General features: G+C 17.4%; 5 protein-coding genes across 5 annotated transcripts; 3 read left to right on the top strand and 2 right to left on the bottom strand.

Moving 5' to 3' along the window:
* Positions 1-160: 160 nt before the first annotated feature.
* PRELSG_1241800 (conserved Plasmodium protein, unknown function) lies at positions 161-4,173 on the top strand (the record flags this gene model as incomplete). The annotated part of the gene is made up of 5 exons (XM_028678224.1): positions 161-1,184; positions 1,407-1,856; positions 1,947-3,664; positions 3,838-3,949; positions 4,025-4,173. 5 exons carry the CDS (start codon positions 161-163, stop codon positions 4,171-4,173), a joined length of 3,453 nt encoding a protein of 1,150 aa, XP_028534534.1.
* Positions 4,174-5,054: 881 nt separating this feature from the next.
* On the top strand, positions 5,055-9,552 carry PRELSG_1241700 (conserved Plasmodium protein, unknown function; the record flags this gene model as incomplete). The annotated part of the gene is made up of 2 exons (XM_028678221.1): positions 5,055-5,175; positions 5,378-9,552. The coding sequence occupies 2 exons, from the start codon at positions 5,055-5,057 to the stop codon at positions 9,550-9,552; spliced, it is 4,296 nt and encodes a 1,431-aa protein (XP_028534533.1).
* A 1,074-nt stretch (positions 9,553-10,626) lies between these two features.
* On the bottom strand, positions 10,627-11,694 carry PRELSG_1241600 (ubiquinol-cytochrome c reductase iron-sulfur subunit, putative; the record flags this gene model as incomplete). Its single annotated transcript, XM_028678220.1, has 1 exon — positions 10,627-11,694. One exon carries the CDS (start codon positions 11,692-11,694, stop codon positions 10,627-10,629), a length of 1,068 nt encoding a protein of 355 aa, XP_028534532.1.
* A 4,982-nt stretch (positions 11,695-16,676) lies between these two features.
* Positions 16,677-18,997, top strand: PRELSG_1241500 (CCAAT-binding transcription factor, putative; the record flags this gene model as incomplete). The annotated part of the gene is made up of 2 exons (XM_028678219.1): positions 16,677-18,779; positions 18,965-18,997. The coding sequence occupies 2 exons, from the start codon at positions 16,677-16,679 to the stop codon at positions 18,995-18,997; spliced, it is 2,136 nt and encodes a 711-aa protein (XP_028534531.1).
* Positions 18,998-19,994: 997 nt separating this feature from the next.
* On the bottom strand, positions 19,995-20,537 carry PRELSG_1241400 (conserved Plasmodium protein, unknown function; the record flags this gene model as incomplete). Its single annotated transcript, XM_028678218.1, has 1 exon — positions 19,995-20,537. The coding sequence occupies one exon, from the start codon at positions 20,535-20,537 to the stop codon at positions 19,995-19,997; it is 543 nt and encodes a 180-aa protein (XP_028534530.1).
* Between the last annotated feature and the right edge of the window lie 653 nt (positions 20,538-21,190).

The raw sequence follows: 21,190 nt of genomic DNA, 5'->3' as shown, positions 1-21,190 counted from the left end.
CCTTTTCATATAAAGTATATAAGAATTCTTATTGTTTTCTAAAATTATTGTTTCATTTTACTATTTTACTTTTTTCCTTTTTATTATAATTATTATTTTTATTTAGTTTTTTTTACTTTATTTTATTTTTTTTATGATTAAACAAATTACTTATAATAAAATGAATTTAGATTGGAAAGAAAATTTTGAAGAAATTGAAATTACTATAAGAAAAAAAAAAAATAATGAAAAAGAACTTGTAAATTTTTTTCATAATGATTTTTTTCTTGAAAATTATTATCCTTCAAAATTAGACAATGTTAAAGATGTTTTAATAACAGAAGTATATATTAGAGTAGTTGATAAAAATAATATTCTAAGCATAGATCTTTATGATAAAATAAGCATTAATAAAGATGACATAAGAATTAAAAAAAATGAAGATTTTTTAATTTTAAAATTAAAAAAAAAAGAAAAAAAGTTATGGGGGTATTTGCATTTTTTTTCTTTGTTCATTCGTTATAAAAATAAATTTTATCCAAATTTATTGAAATGTACAAAGGAAGAAAAAGATAAAATATTTTTTATGGAAAAGAGGTTTAAATCTTTGATAAATGTGAGGAGAATGAAGAGTTTAGAGCATTTGAAAAAAATTCTAAAAAAAGAAAAAACTCATAATGAGGAATTTTGTAGAAAGTTAGAAGATAATGCACAAAAAATGCAAATGGAATCAGAAGAATTAAAAAATAAACAATTGAAAATACTAAAAGAGGATGCTAAAAAAAAAGCTATTAATTCTATATATGAAGAGTACCAAAATTATGATATTAATGAAGTTGATCAGAGCATTGATACTAATGGCGTTTGTAATAACAATCAAGTTCACGAAATGAATAAAGATAAAAATGATATAGATAATAAGGGTATTTTAATCGAATATAATAATAAAAAAAAAAAAAAAAATATGTTATTATGTAAGGAAAATATTAAAAATAGAGTTATAGAGTTAAAGTTTACTGAATTAAAGAGAAATGAAATTCCAGCTAGAGAAACTAGAAATTTAAAAAAAACATTATCAAATTATTCATCAACAAAAAATTTTTTTTTAATAATATTAATAGAAAAAGCCAAAAAGTTTTTTAAAAATTCGGATTTCTCGAGTTGTTTAGAAACATTAAATTCAATAACATCTTTTGTTTCAACAGGTTAAGACTCATATTACATTAATAATAGAGATGAAAGTAATTTTATTTTGATAATTTTAATAATATTAATTATTTTAATAATAATAATATATTTATATGTAAACAAGTAAATTTTATCATAGATTTTTTTGTTATTGAAATGCTTATCATTACCTATGTTATATCCTTTTTAATCCTTTTACTTATTATTGTTTTTTATTTTATTTAATTTTTTTTTACCAGGCAACGAGCTTAATAGAGAAGAACTAATAAAAGTTTTAAATAATTTATCTTTATTATATTTATTGACAAATAATTTAGATAAATGTGTAGAAGAATGTGATAAATGCTTAAATATAATAAATGAAGAAATAAAAAATTACAATGTTGAAGAAACCGACATAGAAAATACTTCTAATGACAATAAATTTTTGAAAACTTTAAATTCATTAGAAGAAATAAAAACAAAAAATTATATTCAATATCTGTATATAATCTATGCAATTGTTACTGTAAGAAAAATGTATGCTATTACAAAAAAAAATGATTTAAAGAATATTGAAGATAATTTTTTGTGTATAAAAAATGTGCAAAAATTTTTACCTAGATGTTTTTATGAAAGCATTAAAAAAGATATGGATAACTTAAAAGTTTTCAATATATTAGTACCAATTTTAGAATACCATCATTCGAGTAATAATTTTTATTTCCTTTTTTTTTTTTTATAGAAATAAATAATAACTATTTATTTGCAAATTTATGCGTATTTTATACATATTTTAGGTAGTAAAGAAATAAAAGAAGATTTATATAAATTAAATAATCAGAACTCAAACATAAAGTATGATTTTTTTTTAAATTTTTATTTTGTTCTCAAAAGGTCCTTTTACTTAAAAAATTTGAATTTCTTTTATAAAAATATTATAAATATTTTATTATGCTTTTTTCATATTATAGATAAACAAAACAAAATATACAGTTTTTTAAATAATATAGAACAATTTAGTTTAACAAAATTTTTGTTGAATATATACGAATTTATTTTGCTATTAAAAAATAATAGTAGTTTTATAGAAAAGGTAATAGAAATAGAAAAATTAAATGATATACTTGAAAATTCATTCATTCAAGAAGAAATAATAAATGTTTTAAATAGCAACTTAAGACAAGATGATGATAATGAATTAGAATTTCTTCTAAAGAATAATTGCGCTTTAAAAAAAATAATTTATTTACTTCGCCATTCTAATAATGATGAAGATAGGTATGAACTAGAAAAAGAAAAGGAAGAAAAAAAAAAAAATGAAAAAAAAAATATAAGTGAAATTAATTTATCTTTTTCAGATATATTTTATGATACTTTATATAAGTTAAAAAAAAATAATAAAATAGTGAGGGATATTAGTTCTAATTTTTCGAAAAATGAACTAAGGATAGAATTATTTACAAATAAAGATTATTATAAAAGTATGAAGGATAGCTCTGAGTTATTAAAAATAGAATTATCTTTGAAAATAATAAAATTTATGTGTTACTCTTTTAATTTAATTCAAAAAATATATAAAGACAATATGAAAGAAAAAAAATTCATTAGAGATGCAATATTTAATTTATTAATAGATCTTTCTTATTGTATTAGTAATTTGAACAGTTCTTACTTAAAAATTGAGAATATAGTCAGTGTCATTTTTTTATATTTTTGCTTTTACTTTATTTATAATTTTAAAAATAATGAATTTTTTATTGATACACAATTAAAATCAGATTCAAAGATACATTTTCATATGCTAGCTTTAAACGATATTGAAACAAATAAAAAGATAACTAAAGATACTATAAAAAACATGATCACAAAAACATTTTTAAATAATTTTTATGCAGAATATAAAAATTATATAGACTTCAAAAAAAATAAGGAAGAATACACGAAAAATAGTGAGTATAATGTAATGCTAAATAAAACTTGTTATTTAATAAAAAAATTAAAAAATAATAATAAGAATCTAGAAATTTTATTAATTAATAATAAATATGTGGAAGAAATATTTAATTTCCTAATTTGTCTAAATAAACAAAATTATTATTTAAAATCAATTCAATATAGTGTTTTATTATTAAGTCATGATATAAAATATCCAAACATATCTATGTTTAATTTAAATTATATATATCTAATAAAAACAATTTTTAATATGTCCTTTTTTGTTAAAAATAAAATGTATAAAGACCAAACTATTAAAAAAAATATAACTATCTTAAATCAAGAAAAGTTAAAAAAAATTTTATCACATTTTACTGATTCTTCTTCTATCAAATTTAAAAATACAAAACGAGTTATATTTACAAAATCACTGGAGAATGAAAATGTAGAAAATAATTTAGTAAATTATTTGGAAACTATTATAAAAAAATTCAAAAAAATAAAAATATTCAGAAATATAAATTTTTGCCTAAAAAAGCTTGATGCAAGCAAAAATATTATAACAAATATTCAAAATATTGTTAGTTTTAAATTTATAAAATTTTTATAAATTTATATATATATATATATATATATATTCTCTTTTTTGAATGTATAATTCTTAGATTATTTAATTAAAATTTTCTTTTTTTCCTTATTCATTATTTATTTTATTTATATTTTCTGATTCAACTATTTTTTTTTTTTTTTCAGGTTATGAAATATATGGATAACCTTTTAATTGATTTTCATATTTTAAATTGCATTCTTCAATTTAATAAAATGGATTTATCATCTTATTTTTTTATCAATAAAAATATAATAGGTACACACATTTATTTATAATATATATATATATATTTGATACTTCAATATATAAAGGCATGTTATTTTTTTTTAGTAGAATTTAATGATTTAAATAGTAAAGTTATCTCATTAAATTGCCAAAAGGTTTTTAACAAGCTTGAGTATAAGAATATTGTAAAATATTACTTCAAAAAATTTTTAAAAACAAAAATTATAATTCTAAATAATATATATTATCTATGATATATAATTTATTTGTTTTTTATTTTAAAAAAAAAAAATTGAAAAATAAAATAAAACTTTATTTTATGATAAATTTGTTACATTCATTTCTTTTATAGAATATATGTTTCATTTTTTTAAAAAAATGAAAAATTCTTCAAAAGATTTTAATTTATATAATTTTTTTTTTTTTCATATATACATATATAATTGTTTTTTTGCAATAAATGGTAGTAAAAAATTATAGAAAAATTTAACAAGCGCTTAATTATTTAAAATAAAAAATGACAAAAAAAAATAATAAAAAGGGTTCTTTTTTTTTTTTTAATTTTATATTTTTTTCATCTCTTATAATTTTTCATTCTTTTTTATATTTAAAATTAAGATTATGAGAATACATTAAAAATATATAATATATAGCATGTTAACGAATTCAAATCATTTTTTATTTTTTGTTTCATTTTAAATGAGTAACAGAAAAAAAATATTAAACTAATTTCTATTTTGCAACGTTTAATTAAATAAAAATGTGAGAATTAATTTTAACATTATACTAATTTATCTTTTATAATTATCCAAATATAATTATATAAAAATATTCACATGAGGTTTTATAAATTTTATATAAATGAAAGAATATCTAATACACACATATTAGTATATTTTATATATTCATTAATGAAGTAAAAAATTAATAATTACCAAGTGAATAGAGCTCTTGAAATATATATTTAATAACAAATCTTTTTTAATTATTATAAATAACAAAATTTATTGGAAAATGAATAATTAAAAAAAAAATATGAAAAAAAAAGTAAATTATGTTAAATTTTGTAAAATTATTAGTTTAAAAAAAAAAAAAAAAAAAGCAAATTGATAAGTTACATTCTTAAACAAAAAATATGATATGGTGGTTTCTAATTTCAATTAATTTTTTGTTTTTTCTTTTAAAAAGCTTTTTTACACCAAAAGATTTAACAAATTTGAATGAGATTTATAATAGTCAAGCTAACTCATCATCAGGTTTTAGGATATAAAATGAAATAAATATACATTATATATTTGTATTAGTATAAAAAAAACTTATAAGCGTTAAATAAACTTCTATAGTATATATATTTGTACTCATCTACATTTTCCAATTTGTTTATTTATAATTTCATTTGTATTAAAATTTATATACGTTTGTAATTTTTTTTTTTTTTTTTTGCAATTTTTTTTTCAGAAAAATATATATTAGGAGAAGATTATAATTTGATAAATTTAAAATTAAAAGTTGATTTTGGATCATTAGATACAGGAACAAAAATAATAGAATATAGTAAGGGTATTATTAATATAAAATCTATTCAGCAATTTGATTATGATAGTTATATGTTAACACCTTGTAAATCAGACATATGGTGGGTATATTCATTTAGTGATATTATTCATATAGAAAAAATTGGTTTAGTTTCATTAGAACATTATGCATCTAATTTTAAAGTAATTGAAATATTAGGTAGTGATATTTATCCAACTAGAAAATGGAAAAAACTAGGAAAAATTTCAACTAATTTTACTAAAAGTTTCGAGCTTTTTAACATTCTTGAATATTGTAAAAATTATGAAGATAACTGTTGGGTCAAATATTTAAAGATTAATGTTTTATCTCATCATAATATAGAAAATAATTATTACTGTACATTAACACATCTTCAAATATTTGCTTCATCAGGTGTTGATATGCTTAGTGATAAAATTTATTCTGATGAAAAAATAAATGAAAATGAGAAAGAATTGCAAGATAAATATGTTAGTGAAAAAAATGAAGAAACACACGATAAGGAAAAATTTCAAGCTTTAGAAAAGGATTATGTAAAAAAAGAATTAAAAGGAAAAGAATTAGGAAAAAAAGAATTAGAAGAAATAAAAAAAAAAAATCATAAAGAAGAATATTCTCCTGATAATTTTTTCAAAAATATTGGAGAAGATAAAGAAAAAGGTGAAAAAGAAAATAAAGATGATAAAGAATATATAGAAGAAAGTGATAAAGAAGGTGCAGAAGATGATACAATTATAAATGAAAAAGAAATAAATAAACATAGCAAAAATAATGAAATGAAAAACAATATAAGTGAATCTGAGAATATTAATAATATGAAAAATATTAATAATAATGTTTCATTTACAAAATTAAATAATGAAAATAGCATAGTAAAGTATGAAGATAAATTATATAATTCGTATTTTTTTTTGAATAATACTATGAATAGAAAATACAAAACTTTCAAAACATTAAATAAGTTAAGATTATCTAATATTTTTAAGAATTCTATATTTAGAAGGCATAAAAATATAATTAATAAATTCTTCTATTATAATATATTATTCAAAAAAAAATATATTTTTAAATATAATGGTAATAATTTAGTCAATATTATGAAAAATAATTATCCATACAAAAATAATAAAAAGTTCATTAAAAAAAATACTTCATATGAAAAAAAAATGATTACAAAAAAATATAGTTCATTTAGAAAAAAGTTATTTTCATCACTTCATTTAATTTTAAAAATATTCATTAATTCAAATAATTATTTTTCTAGTAGAAGTAAAATGCCTGAAAAAAAAAACAAATCATATATAGTGAATAATGATCATAGTTCACTTAAAAAAGTTAATATTCCTTTAATCAGAAGTATTTTTATTAATAGGATTCTATGCAATAATAATATTAGTTGCTCATATAATGAAGTAAAAAAATTTAAAAAATTCATTAAGCACGAATACAGTTCTAGAAAATCCAATATTATAAATTATTTTCCATCGTATACTAAAAAAAGATTAAGAAAAATTACTAGAGTAAAAAAAAATAAAGAATGTAATATATTTAAAAATATCTTTTTATTAAGGGAAATAAATAAAATAAATAAAGAATGGATATCTGATTATTATGATAAAATTAATATAAAATATAACAAAAAATTTTACACTCATAAAAAAGATATTATGCATAATATTTCAGACAAAAGATTTAAAAATAAAAAAATTATTAGAAATAAAATAGATATATATTACTTAAATCCTTCTAAAAATTATATAATTTGGTATATAATTTCAATTTTAAAAAAGAATAATACTTATAATTCTAAATTAATAAAATATTGCATTGATTTAATTTTATCTAGGAAAACAAATGGTAAAGCTATAAGTATCATTTACTCTTTTAAAAAAAAAAAACTAGTAAACTATTTATATAAAAAGATTAAATGTTACAATATTTTAAATTATTATGAGGTTGTAAAAAAAAAGAGAATGATTGCAAGTAAAGAACATATTTTCAATAAAAAATACAAAACAGGAAAAAGACATAGTTTAATGGGAGATAATCATATCATAAATAATCGTTATAATAATAAAGATATAAAGAATACTAAGAAATGTAATAAAAAATATGATCAAAATATAGATATTTTTATTTATAAAAAACCAGATATAAGCTATTTAATTTTATTTTTTCATAAGATAATAGAAAAAGGTTTATTGTTTAATTATCATGTAAATTCTTTAACTCATAACAAAAATAGATTTGAAAATAATAGGAAATTTTTTTATTCCATGTGGGATAATTTATTTGATAAAGAAAAATTGTCAAAAGTTATTAAATTAAATGAAGATCATGTTTTAGATTTATTAAGAAATTATATTGAAGTACAATGTAAAATGAATCATTTTTTTAATAATGCAAAAGGTAGGTATACTCTTAGTAAAAAAAAATATATTCTTTCACATTTTTTTTATAGAATAAATAAAAAAAAACTTAGTTCTAATTTCAGTTATTTTAAAATATGTGAGAAAAAATCAAAAAATGTAATATACCTTTGTGTAAGATATTATATTAATAGTGTTTATAAAAGAGTGATTATAAATCATATAAAATTCTTAAAAAAACAAAATATATTGCAAACAGAAGACAAGAATATTATAGAGAATTTCAATAATAAGAAAAAAATAAAAAAATTATCAACCAAATTAAATATAGAGAAAAAAAATAATGTTAACTCCATTATATCTTTAATCTTCAGAAAAAAATATTTAGAGAAAAGCAAAAATTTACAAGATATTTGTTTAACAACAGATGATATGAATAATATTATTTATTCAGATAAAGATTTAAAAGAGTATTCAGATGAAAATAGTATTAAAAATATTGAAAAAGAAAAATTAAAAAATTTAGTAAATATAGATTACCAGGATAATAATGAAAATAGTATAAAAATTCTAAATGAAATAAAAAAAAATGAAGAAATAAATAATAAACTTATTAATGACATTTATGACATAATTAATGAATACGATATAAATGATAATGACATAGAAAATTATTCAGTTAAATTAAAAACAGGAAAAAATATTTCTTTAATAGTTAATAAGGAAGATAAAAAAGAGAATATAGGGAATAAAAAAAATAAAGAAGAAAAATTGAATTACTTTGAAGAATTTGATCAAATTATTGATGAAAACATAAATTTTAATGAGTTAAATTGTGTGGGAGAAGAAAAAATAGAAGAAAAAGCTAAAAATAGTAGAGGACATGCTTTATTAACATTAGTAGACAAAGTAAAAACAATTGAAAATAAAAATAATTATGTTGTTTCAAAATTAAAAGACATAATAAAAATAACTAATAATAAAACTAAAATAATTTATCAAATGTTATTAAATTTCAAAATATTACAAAATAAAATTAATCTATTACTAAAATACATTATGATAAATGAAAAAAATATGAAAGATTTAAATAGAAATAGAAAAAGTATGGAAAATTTTTTTAAAGTAATGAAGGAGATATGTATATTACAAATTAATGATAAAAGTAATAATATGAATTCCTTGAAGCACATCTGCAAATATTTACAAGATTTTTTGTATGATGAATTGGAGAAAAAATATTATTTTGAGAAAATTAGAGGTACTTTTCCCTTTTGTAATAGCACAGAAAACATATTACTACGCAACAAAGATGTATTTGATAAAAAAAATCCAAATTTTATATTAAAAGAAAAAAAAAGAAACTCATTCAATTTTTTTTATTATGAAAATCATTGCCATACAGATATTTTTAAGACTCCTCTTTTATATTACAATTCTCCTGTAGATAGTATTCAAGGTTTTTATTTTAGAATATTTAAATTTTTTAAAACATTGAATTTTTTAAAATTTTTATTATTAAGAATTAAATATTGCAGAAATTTGTTTTTCAGATATATAAAAAATGAAAATAATTTTTATGTGTTATTTATCTACATCTTTTTAATTATATTTATAATAAATAATTTTTTATGTTATATTTTTTACAAACATTTATCTAATAAATTAAATGCTTGTATCAATAATTGTAATTGTCATAATAAATAAAATATAGATTTTTTTAATATGTTTCATTCGTATTATTTGTTATTATTTATATGTTTATTATTTAGCATACATAATATTTATATATTATTAATTTTTCTGTTTTTATTATTTGTTTTAATACTTCTCTTTATTTTTTATTTTTTTAAAATATCTTGTAATTTTATTTAGAATATTTATTTTGAAAAAATAAATGTTTCTTAATTTCATTATCATATATTTGGTAATTTATTTTTTTAAATAACTTTGATGAATTTTCTTAAATATTTTGTTCATAAATATTTAAATTAAAAACAAAGATATAAAGCTTAAAGCATACCTTTTTGAGGCTTTTTTTTAGAATCATTCTTATGAAAATATGTTACATCTTTGTTAATTTTTATTACTAATTTAGTAATTTTTAATTATAGTATATTATTTTTAATAAGTCAAATTAAAAAAATAAAATATTTACCTTTTTATTTATGAATATATATATTTATGTATTTATTCATTTCCTTTTTTTCTTTTAATACACATATATATATGCAAATGCTATTTAGCTAAATGAATTAAAGTTATATAACATTTCTTAAAATTTTTATAGGTATACTTCTCGATTTTCAAATTTTTTCTTTATATAATATTTTTTTCATAAATTTTTTTTTTTTTTTTTTTGTCTTATTTAGTATTTTAAAAATTAATATACCAAAAATTTATTTCTATATTAAAAGTAATAATAAAAAAAAAAGGATACATAATTGTCTAATTCTAATATTATTTTTTGATTAATTTATATATGAATATTTTTTTTTTAATTTCTTATGTTTATTCAGATATTTTTCTTTTTACTTATTTATTTTTTTTTTATTTTATATTTTTTATTGGCTAATTCATATGGAAAGTAAATATATACAAATGCATGACATTTAAAAATAAGAATATAATATAAAGTATAGCTAAAAAAAAAAAAAGATATTAAAAATAAAAAAAATTTAAATATTAATAAAAAAATAGAATATATAGATAGGAGGGGGAAAAAAAAAAAATTTTTTTAAAATAAAGAAAAAAAATTTAAATGTAATTAATATTTATATATTAACCAATTTTTATAGTATTTTCATCAACAAATTCATATGGAGGTATTTCCAAATTAGATGGTGCAGGCCCTTGACGAATTCTTCCTGAATTGTCATAATGTGATCCATGACATGGACAAAAATATCCATTAAAATTTCCTCCTTCTACAGGTATACACCCTAAATGTGTACACACTCCTATATTTATTAACCATTCAGGTTTAATTGTTCTGTCTGAATCTAATTGTGGATCTTTCATTGTTTCAATTAATTTATCTTCTTCTTTTGCTCTTTCAATTTCATCTGGTGTTCTATGTTTGACAAAAACAGGTTTTCCTCTCCATTTTATAATCACTTGTTGACCTGGGTTAACAGATTTTATGTCTACTTCTGTTGTACCAGCTGCAACTAAATCTCTTGAAATCCACCAGAAATGTACCACTTTGCATATGGTTGATCTCATAATTGAAGACATAATAAAAAAATAGGATGCACTAATAAAATACATAAACGTTCTCCTATCTGCATGCCCTTTTCTTAATCTATATTCTCTGAAATCAGGATGGTAATCTGAATTAATACTATCAGGATTTGGTGCATTTTCTGCATATCCTGCTGGTCTAAAATTACTTGGCTCAAATTTTCCTACTGAAACTACTGCTGGTTCATTTGGGTTATGCCAAACATCTGTTCTAGTAACATTTGCTCCACTAGCTAACTCTCCTTTTTCTAAATCTGGCTTTCTTGGAAATACAGGTTCAGCTGTTTGATTATAATGAGCATATCTGGTCCTTACAAAAAACCCTTCATATTGATGTGGATGATTAGATGGTTCAACTAACTCTGATAAATCATCAACTTTTTTGTGACTAATATTTTCTTTTTCTTCTATTTCCCATAATTTTATGTCTTCTGCATGATCAAACAAATTCTTATAACTGGGGTTTTCAGATGCTGGTGGAATTTTTTCATTTTCTTTAATATTGTGATTAAATGTCCCACCAAATCTTTTACTTAATTTATTTAGTTGATTTTTTCTTAATAAACTGCATTGTAGAAAAAAATTGATATTTTTTATCCTAATCATTTTATTATGTTGTATTTTCTCTTTTTTTCTTATTTTATTCCTTATTTAAAGATTACAGTATCATTTCTATATATAAATATACATATAAGTGTATATATATATATATATATATATATATATATATATATATATATATATATCTTAAAATTACTATTTCTTCTATTAATATATATATATATATATAAAGAAATTCACTAAAATTTAAATTAATAAAAAACTAATATTTCTTTTATATTTTTCCCACATAAAAAAGGAAAAGAAAAAAGAAATTTAGAATTTAAATGCCTTAAAAATTTTAATCATAATAACACATATGTAATTATTACACGCTTTAGTTATTCTTTTCTTTTGAAAAAATTATACATCTCATATAAAAAAAAAATTATTCGGATAAAAAAAATGCATAAAAAATATACATAAATATTTATAATATGTATATATTTTTTTTTAATTATAAATCTAATATTATGAATGTTTTTAAGTACTATTTAAAATAAAAAGAACATAAAATTTTAACAAATTAAACTTTACGTTTGCAAAAATAATTCACAACATAAAAAAAAAAAAAAAAATGAATTAATTTATTTACGTTTTAATTTATTATGTAAAAATGCAATATTTGTCATACATGTATTCATATATTGAAATTTTCATTTTGGTATATAAAAAAATTCTACAAATTTATTATTTTTTTTTTTTTTGCAGATAAAAGTATAAAGTTAAAAAAAAAAAATAATAGTAAATTATCAAAAAAGAAAAAAAAAAAATTAAATTTAATAAAAGAAAAAGAAAAATTTTATTTCGAAGTACTATATACTATTTTTTTATCCTATTGAAATAGAATATAATTTATCAATGTTTCATAAAATATATTTATATATTTTGTGTATATTTAACTTAGAAATAATAAACATATTAAAATTAAATATTATAAAATAAAAAAATAATAAACTAAGCCTATCTAAATATTATTAAAATTAAAGCAAATATAATTTTTTTTTTTTCTGTTTTCTTAGTTGACCATAAAATAATTAAAAATTATTAGTTCTTTATATGAAAATTTCGTATAATTGGCATTCAGCATAGAAAACTAATAATTATCGATAAAATTATTATTTAAGAAATTAAAGAATTATTACATATTAAAGATATTTGTTAGTACTAAAAAAATTAATTATATATTTTTTACTAACTTTTTTTGGAAATACTTTATTATTATCCTTTTTTTATTACCTTATATAACATAAATGCAAATGGAAAAAATTAGAAGAAATAAAAGTTCTATATAAATAATAGTAAAATAATATTAAATAATTTATTACAGAATAAAAATGTTTTTTTTGAATAAATTGTTCGTTCATTTCTTATTAATATTTTCTATTTATTTATAACTACGCGAAATTACTATTTTGTAAGCATTCTCTTTTTTATATATTTTATTTTTAGTTATTCACAATATTACCTAAATATTATTTTATTTTTCAAAAAATCTTTATTTTGTGTTTTAAGGAAATTATATATTTACTGTTATGCCTTGTAAGTTATTTGTAAGGCATGAAAATTTTCTGCTAATTTTAGCAACAAAGTATGTCATTTTTTTTTTTTAAAATAATTAACCATATGCTTTAATAAATAATAAAAATACAAATAGTAATAAATATTTAATTATATATTAATCTATTTTATTCAATTATTTTATATATTTCAAATATATCTTACTAAAGTATACAACATTTATGAGTCTCCAACCTGTATTATTATTAATTAAAATAAAAAGTATTAAAAATAAACTTTTTTTAAGTATATTTTTATGAATATATTAAAATAATTAATTGAAAAAAAAGATGAAATAAAATTAGATAAAATCAACCATTTATGTAATTTTTTATCTAACTAAAATATTTCTTAATAAAATTCTTTATATTATTAAAAAAGTTATATAATTAAAGAAAATTTTGTTGTATGAAAGATTATTTACTATTTATTACAATATATATTTTTATTTTTATATTATAATATATTTTTTTTTTTAAGCTTATTAGAGTTCAAAATTTTCTTAATGTGTATATCTTTGCTTAGCAGAATAAAAAAATTCATATGGTAATGTATATAACATTTCAAAAAATTACTTTTAATGATATATTTTCAATCAATTTTCTTTAACAACTTTCTAAATAATTTTTATAATTTTAGAAGTATTTAAATTTTTTTATTATTTTTCATTTCTCAATTTTTCTTTTTTTTTTTTACGTAGTGCATGAAAAATAATCTTTTAAAATTTTATATAATTTTAGTGCGCAGCATTTTTTATTTATGTAAAATTATCTAAAAGAAAAAAAAAAAAAAAAAAAAATAGAATCAACTTAATATTTTTATTTTTTCAAAAATGTGTATAAAAAATTTTTTTTTTCTCAAACTATTTACAAATAAGTGATGTTATTAAATTTTAATTCCTGCACATGAGGAATTTTTTTTTTTTTAAATTTAAAAAGTATGTTCATATACTTTATAATTATATAAAAAAAAGAAAAGAAAATATGTAAATGTGTAAAAACATTTATTTTCTTATGATTATCCTATTTCATTTTTTTTTTTAATTTTTTTGTTTTTGTATTTTGAATAATTAAGATTTTTTATGAGATAATTTATAAATAGCTAAACGTTTATCGGCTGATTTTTTTTTTTCCCTCATATCTTGCATAATAAATCTGTTTTATGCACATGCATTAAAAAAAATTTTTTCGAAATATTAAAAATTTTGTATACATTTTTTAAAATTATATCTTACATTTTATATTTTTCATTTTTTCTTAATATATCATTTGTTTTATATAATAATAAAGTGAGGTATTAAGAGCCAAATAAAGTTTCAATCAAATTAATGAGATGAAATACGTATATAAAAGAACAAAAAAAAAAAAACCTTAAAATTGGGATTTTAATATTTTCATTTCTTTAATACATCATGTATCTATAAAATGTTGTAAAAATAAAAAATTTTAATAGAACCAAAAAAATGTCCATACCTTAAAAAGCTATAGCATCATATAAATATATAAAGCTAGAGTAATATTATGCTTTTTTTATGTAAGTGCATTTTTTTTGTTTATTAAAAAATAAATAAATATTAAAAATAATGAATTACGATTATCTCTGAGACTATATATTTTTATTACACACATTTATAATATAAATTTATATATAATTTGTCGTCTTTTATTGTGACATTTTTTTTTTTGTTAACATTTGTACATATAGAACAACTTTTTTCATTTTGGGATTTTTTAAGAAATTCCTTTTTACTAATAACGTATATATCTTCTTTTGTATATGTTTTATTTTATAACATTATGATTAGTTTTTTTTTTTTTTTTGTTATAAATTTTGAAATATATATATATATATATATTTTTCCATTACTTTTTCTTTCTATAGTGTTGAATTAATCTTATATATTTTTTTTTTTGTAAATATAAGGGCACTTTTCTTATTTTTTTATAAATATTGTTGCCTCTTTAAAAATAGATATATCATTATATTTCAATTAATATAACATTTTTATGTTTTTAAAGATATTCTTTTTTCATTGTGATTAACATTTATTCTTGAAGGTTTTATAAACACATCACGTGCTTTAAAATTTTTATTTTTTTGGGTATACACATTTAAATAAATAATTAAGAAAAAAAAGAAAATAGTAAGGTGAAATACCTAAATCTTTGTTTTTTTTATTTGTTCTATTATAACTTTAAAAATTAAATTGATAGAATATTTTTTCTATTTTATCTTTTTATATATATATTTTCCCAGATTTTTAAGAAACATATTTTTATTCAATTATGATACATGATTAATATTAAAAAAAATAATAAGCATATATATATGTATATTTAAAATGCTATATACATGTACATTCTATTTGTTACAAATTTTTTTAAAAAATATATTACTTTAAAACAGTTTATAATTAAGTTCTTATTATATTTATATTTAGAAGTGTATAAAATTTTTTTCTTTTTGCTTCATTTTATTTTTTAAATATTCGTGCACAAGTTTTAAGAACTAAGAAAAAAGAAAAAAAAAAATTTAATTTATTATAAATTAGTTCAATATAATTAATATAAATTATTTTCAAAAGCACATTATAGCATAAAAATTTATGTGAAATATATTATAAACTTTTTTTTTTATATGTATTAATATAATTTTATTTTTGTTTTGAATGATTCTATTAGACTTTGTATATTACTACAAAAAAAAAAGTAATATTAGATTTGTCAATTTTAATAGATTATAATAATTCTCGTAAGAATATATATATATATAAAAATATGTGTATATATTAGAAGAAAAAAAAAAAAAAAATCAAAAATAAAATAAAATCTATACTAATACAAGATAAAAAAAATATATTTAAAAAAAGAAAATTATGAAAATAATTTTGATACATAAATGACAATTAGTAATTCTTGAATAATTCAAAAAAAAAATTTGTTTTACTATGTGAAATACGAGCTATATAAAAAATGTTATATATATAATCATACTCACAATTGTAAAAACTATAATATATATATGTATATATATATTTTTATACATTAAAAATAAAATTTATTTTTTTTTTGGAAAAATAATTTATTCTCATTAATTCATATTTTATTTTGTTTTATTTTCCTTTTTATTGAGGCAAAAATATAATACTAATCATATCGTTATATCTCTATTTGATATTAATAGAATATAAAATAAAAACTGGCATATGGATAAGTATATTTGGCTTTTCTTTATATATATATAAAATTATAATGTTGAATTAAAACTTTATATATATATATATATATATGTAAATATTTTAATATTTTTATTAATATTACTTTATTATCTTATTTTTCTGTTTCTTCTCATTTTTTAAGTATACTGTTTTGTACACATCTTTTTTAATGAATTTTTTTTTTTTTTTTTTTATTCTAGTACATATAGATATGAATATTAAAAATACAAAAAATGATGAAAATGATAATTTTTGGAAAAATCAGTTTAATGAAATATCAAATATGAGCCCAGAAGAATTGAAAATACATCATTTACCTATATCTAGAATAAAAAAAATTATGAAAGAAGATGATGAGATAAAAAGTAACCAAATGGTTTCTGCTGATACTCCAGTATTATTAGCTAAAGCATGTGAATTATTCATAATGGAATTAACAAATTATGCGTGGAAATATACAGAGGAAGGTAAAAGAAGAACTTTACAAAGACAAGATGTAGTATCAGCTGCCTGTAAAAATGATACATTTGATTTTTTAGTTGATCTAATACCATTGGAAGATAGAATGAAATATGTTAATTTGAGCATGAAAGAAAATCCTAAAAAAAATAACAACAATGTGAATTATGATATGATGCAACAATATTATAACCTATATTCTTCATGCACTGATAAAAATAGTATGAATACACAAATTAGTAGTAATTTTAATAATAGTACAAATGATATAAATTCTATTTATAAAACTAATAATAATGACACTGTGTTAAACCCCTCACTCAATTTATCAAATAATTTATTTTTGAATTTAAATCAAAACAGCTATTTTTCTAAAGAAAATTCTAATTCTAATAATAATAATAATAATAATGTTTCAACAAATGAACATTTTAGCAATAATAACTTGAATAATATTAATTTAAATAATTATCCAATTAATAGTAAACCGAGGCAATATAAGCAGGAGCATTTTAATAATATATTAAATGATTCCAATAATAATAATAATGATATGCATCATAATATGCAAGCAAATTCATCTAACAATATTCAAAATAGTATGCAAAATAGTGATTTTATTAATTCTAGAATCCCTGTTCAACAAATTCAACAATTAAGAAATAATTTTTCTTATCCCATGCATCAAAATATTCCCATGCAAAATCATAATCATTCTTCTAGTTTAAGTTCAAATATGCATTTACCATCTTCACATAATGGAGTAAATGACGAAATAAAAAAACAAAAATTACATCGAAGTCATCAGTCAATACAGGATATACATATTTATGATATGAATTCTAGTTTTCATGGATACCCATCAATAAAACAAGAGGATAAAACAATAAATGATATTCAATCACAACAGAGTTATTTATATAATTATCAAAATGGTACAAAGAAAATAAATAACTTAATTAAAAATTTACCAAATAATAATTTAAATGATAATAGTTCGAGAAACACGTCTTCGTGTTCTTCTATTGATATGAAAAATAATATTAGCAATGAAATACCAGAGACTTTGGCTCGTAAGGTTTCTAATGATATGAAAAGTAATTTTAATAAAAAAAAAAATTCACAAAATACTATTATTAAACAAAATAATATTATTTTAAATGATTTTAGTACTATCACTAATGCTATACAAGGAAATTTGAAAAATGAAATAATCAATTCTATATCTAATAAATCAAACGTAGAATTAAATAAAGACTTAATAAATAACTATTTTAAACTTAATAATAACAATACTAATAATAACAACAGTAATCCTCAGTTAAGTAATATACAATCGAATAACAATCGATTAAATAGTAATAACCAATTAAGTAATAATAACCCAATGAATAGTCATATGAATAATTCATTAAATAATCATATAAATGATCACTTAAATAATAAAATGAATAATCAATTAAAAAATCAATATAATAATCAATTGGCTATTCAACCAAATAATCAAATGACAAACTCTATGAATAAACAACTAAATTCTATAATGAATGAAACATCATTAAATAATGTAAATGATAATATTTTAAACGATATAATTACCAATTCAGAAGCTAATATGACAAAAAATCCTATAAATATAATTAATCAGAATATAGATAATACCATTGTGCATAATCATTTAAATAATATTATATCTAATATGAAACCAAATTTCCAGCAAAATATGAAAGTTAATATTCCTTCAAATATGTATATTAATTCGAACTCTCAAAACTTGCCTCCTCATCATCAATATGTTTTACCAGAAAATAATTATATATGTAATTTTAATCCGCAGCAATATCATAATAATAAAGTAAAAAAAAAATAAATATATGCATATATATATATATATATATATATATATATATATATATATAGAGAGAGAGAGAGAGAGAGAGAGAGAGAGAGAGAGAGAGAGAGAAAAAAAAAAAAATATTTATTATAATGTAAATATATGTGCATCTTATATGGAACATAATTTTCCCTTTTTTTTTTTAGATTATGAATGAAACTTTAACAGAGAACTTTTGAATTTTGTGTAAAATACACCTAAACAAATTATTCGTTAAAATATTGTTATATATATATTTTTTTGATCATACTTATATATATACATAATCATGAACTACTAATTTTTCTTTTTTTTTTTGTTTATAAATGTTAATCAATGGGTGGGTGGAAAAGAAAAAAAGCAATTTATATTAAATCAGTATTTAAAATAAGTTAAATAATTATCTTTTGTTTTATTTGTATGAATAAAACATATTGTCTTTTTTTTTTTTCTTTGATATTTTGGTTTCAACGTTTGTATAAAATATTCAAGAAGAAATTGTTTATTATGAAATATAGACATTTTATAAAGTTTATATGTTTATATTTATTTCTTTTTCTTTTTCCTTTTCTTTTTTTTTTTTTTTTGTTGTGTTTCGAATGTTTCATTTTCACCTTTTTTAAATCATAAAATGTAAATTCTTCTCAAATTTTTAAATTGTTTATTAAAATGAAAAAAAAATACAAAAGAGAGAAATAATAAATAAAAAGGAAGTTTTTTTTTTGAACTTCCTTTTCTTCACTCTTTCCACTGTTAAATTTTTTTTTATATAAATTTTTAAACTTTTTATATATGAATTAACACATTTCTATTATACATTTCTTTAAATATTAACTTTTAAAAAAAAAAATTTTTAATAAGAAATATATTCATTTAAAGAATGATATATATCAGAAGCTTTTTATAAACTATGTAAAGGTATTTTTATTTATTATTTTTATTAAATTACAGTTTATAAATTTTTATGAATTTGAATCTAAAAACTTTATTGAAAAAAAAAAAAAAAATACAATAATATAAAATCGGATATGCTAACTTTACACAAAATATAATCTATATATCTATATATCTATATAATGAATATGATATATTTTTTTTTTTAGTATATAATATTCTATATTATATATTATATATTTATGTGTAATTAATTAGTATTTATAATGTATCTTAATAATTTATTATTATTATTTTTTTCTTTTATTCTTCTTTTTGTTCACTTTGAGGCACATATCCAATACTTTCATAATATTTTTGCATATAACTATGAGAATTTTTTTCATAATTGGGATTATCAACATTATATTTTGGTATTTCTAAAAAAAAAGGAAATCTACCATAAAATGGAGTTCTTCTAGGTCTGAAACTCCATGGATCTACATCTTGGTAATCTGGCTCATTATCAATAAGTGCACTTTTAAAGGATTGACTAAAATTCCTTAACCAATGATTAAAATAAGGTAACGAATAAGCATGATGCTGATATCTATCTATTATATTTCTTCTTTTATCTTGCCTTCTAAAATGTACATCAGGATTACATAATAAATGGCGTAATAAAACTGACATAGATATTGCTACAGCATAGTATGAAATAAAATAATAATTATATTGACTTGGATCATTAAACCAATTATTATAACTTTTTTTAAAAAAATATTTTAATAATTTATTATCTGTATAACAACCATTAAAATTACGAAAAAAATTGAAGTAATGTTGTGCGTTTTCAAATATAAACATTTTTAATAAAATAACATTAAAAAAAAAAAAGAAATAGCTATACCATAATTCATAAAATTCAGAAAAATTAATTTCACCTTAATATTATAATTAATAAAAAAAAAAAAAATAAACAGTAATCATATACTAAAAACTTTTTTTTCTTTTTTATTATTTCTTTTTTTACATTTTTTTTTTATATATGCATATATATATATATATATATATATATTTTTTTTTTTTTTAATTATATATAGTTTAAATAATTTTTAAAACGTAAAATAAAATTTGGATTACTTTTTTTCTTTAAAAGGAAATAAAAAAAGAAAAAAAAAAATATTTTAATATAATTATCCTTTTTATTTTGTTTATATTTATATTTTTATTAATAATAGTTTTTTCTTATATATATATATGCATATAATTTTTTTTTTTTTTTTTGTACTATATATCATTGTACATTTTTAAATGTGGCATATATTATTGGTAATCCAACAGAAAATTAAAATTTTTAGATTAATATTTAACATTTATAATAAAAAAGTTTATTATTTATAAAAATTATATATATATATATATATATTTAGTTAAAATTGAAAATCATAAAGAACAAAAAAATTTCATATTTATAATTAATATAATTTAAATATAAATTGTATGTTATTTTGTAGATA

Source organism: Plasmodium relictum, assembly GCF_900005765.1.
Source record: "Plasmodium relictum strain SGS1 genome assembly, chromosome: 12".
Classification (NCBI taxonomy): domain Eukaryota; phylum Apicomplexa; class Aconoidasida; order Haemosporida; family Plasmodiidae; genus Plasmodium; species Plasmodium relictum.
This window is presented reverse-complemented; position numbering and strand designations above follow the sequence as displayed.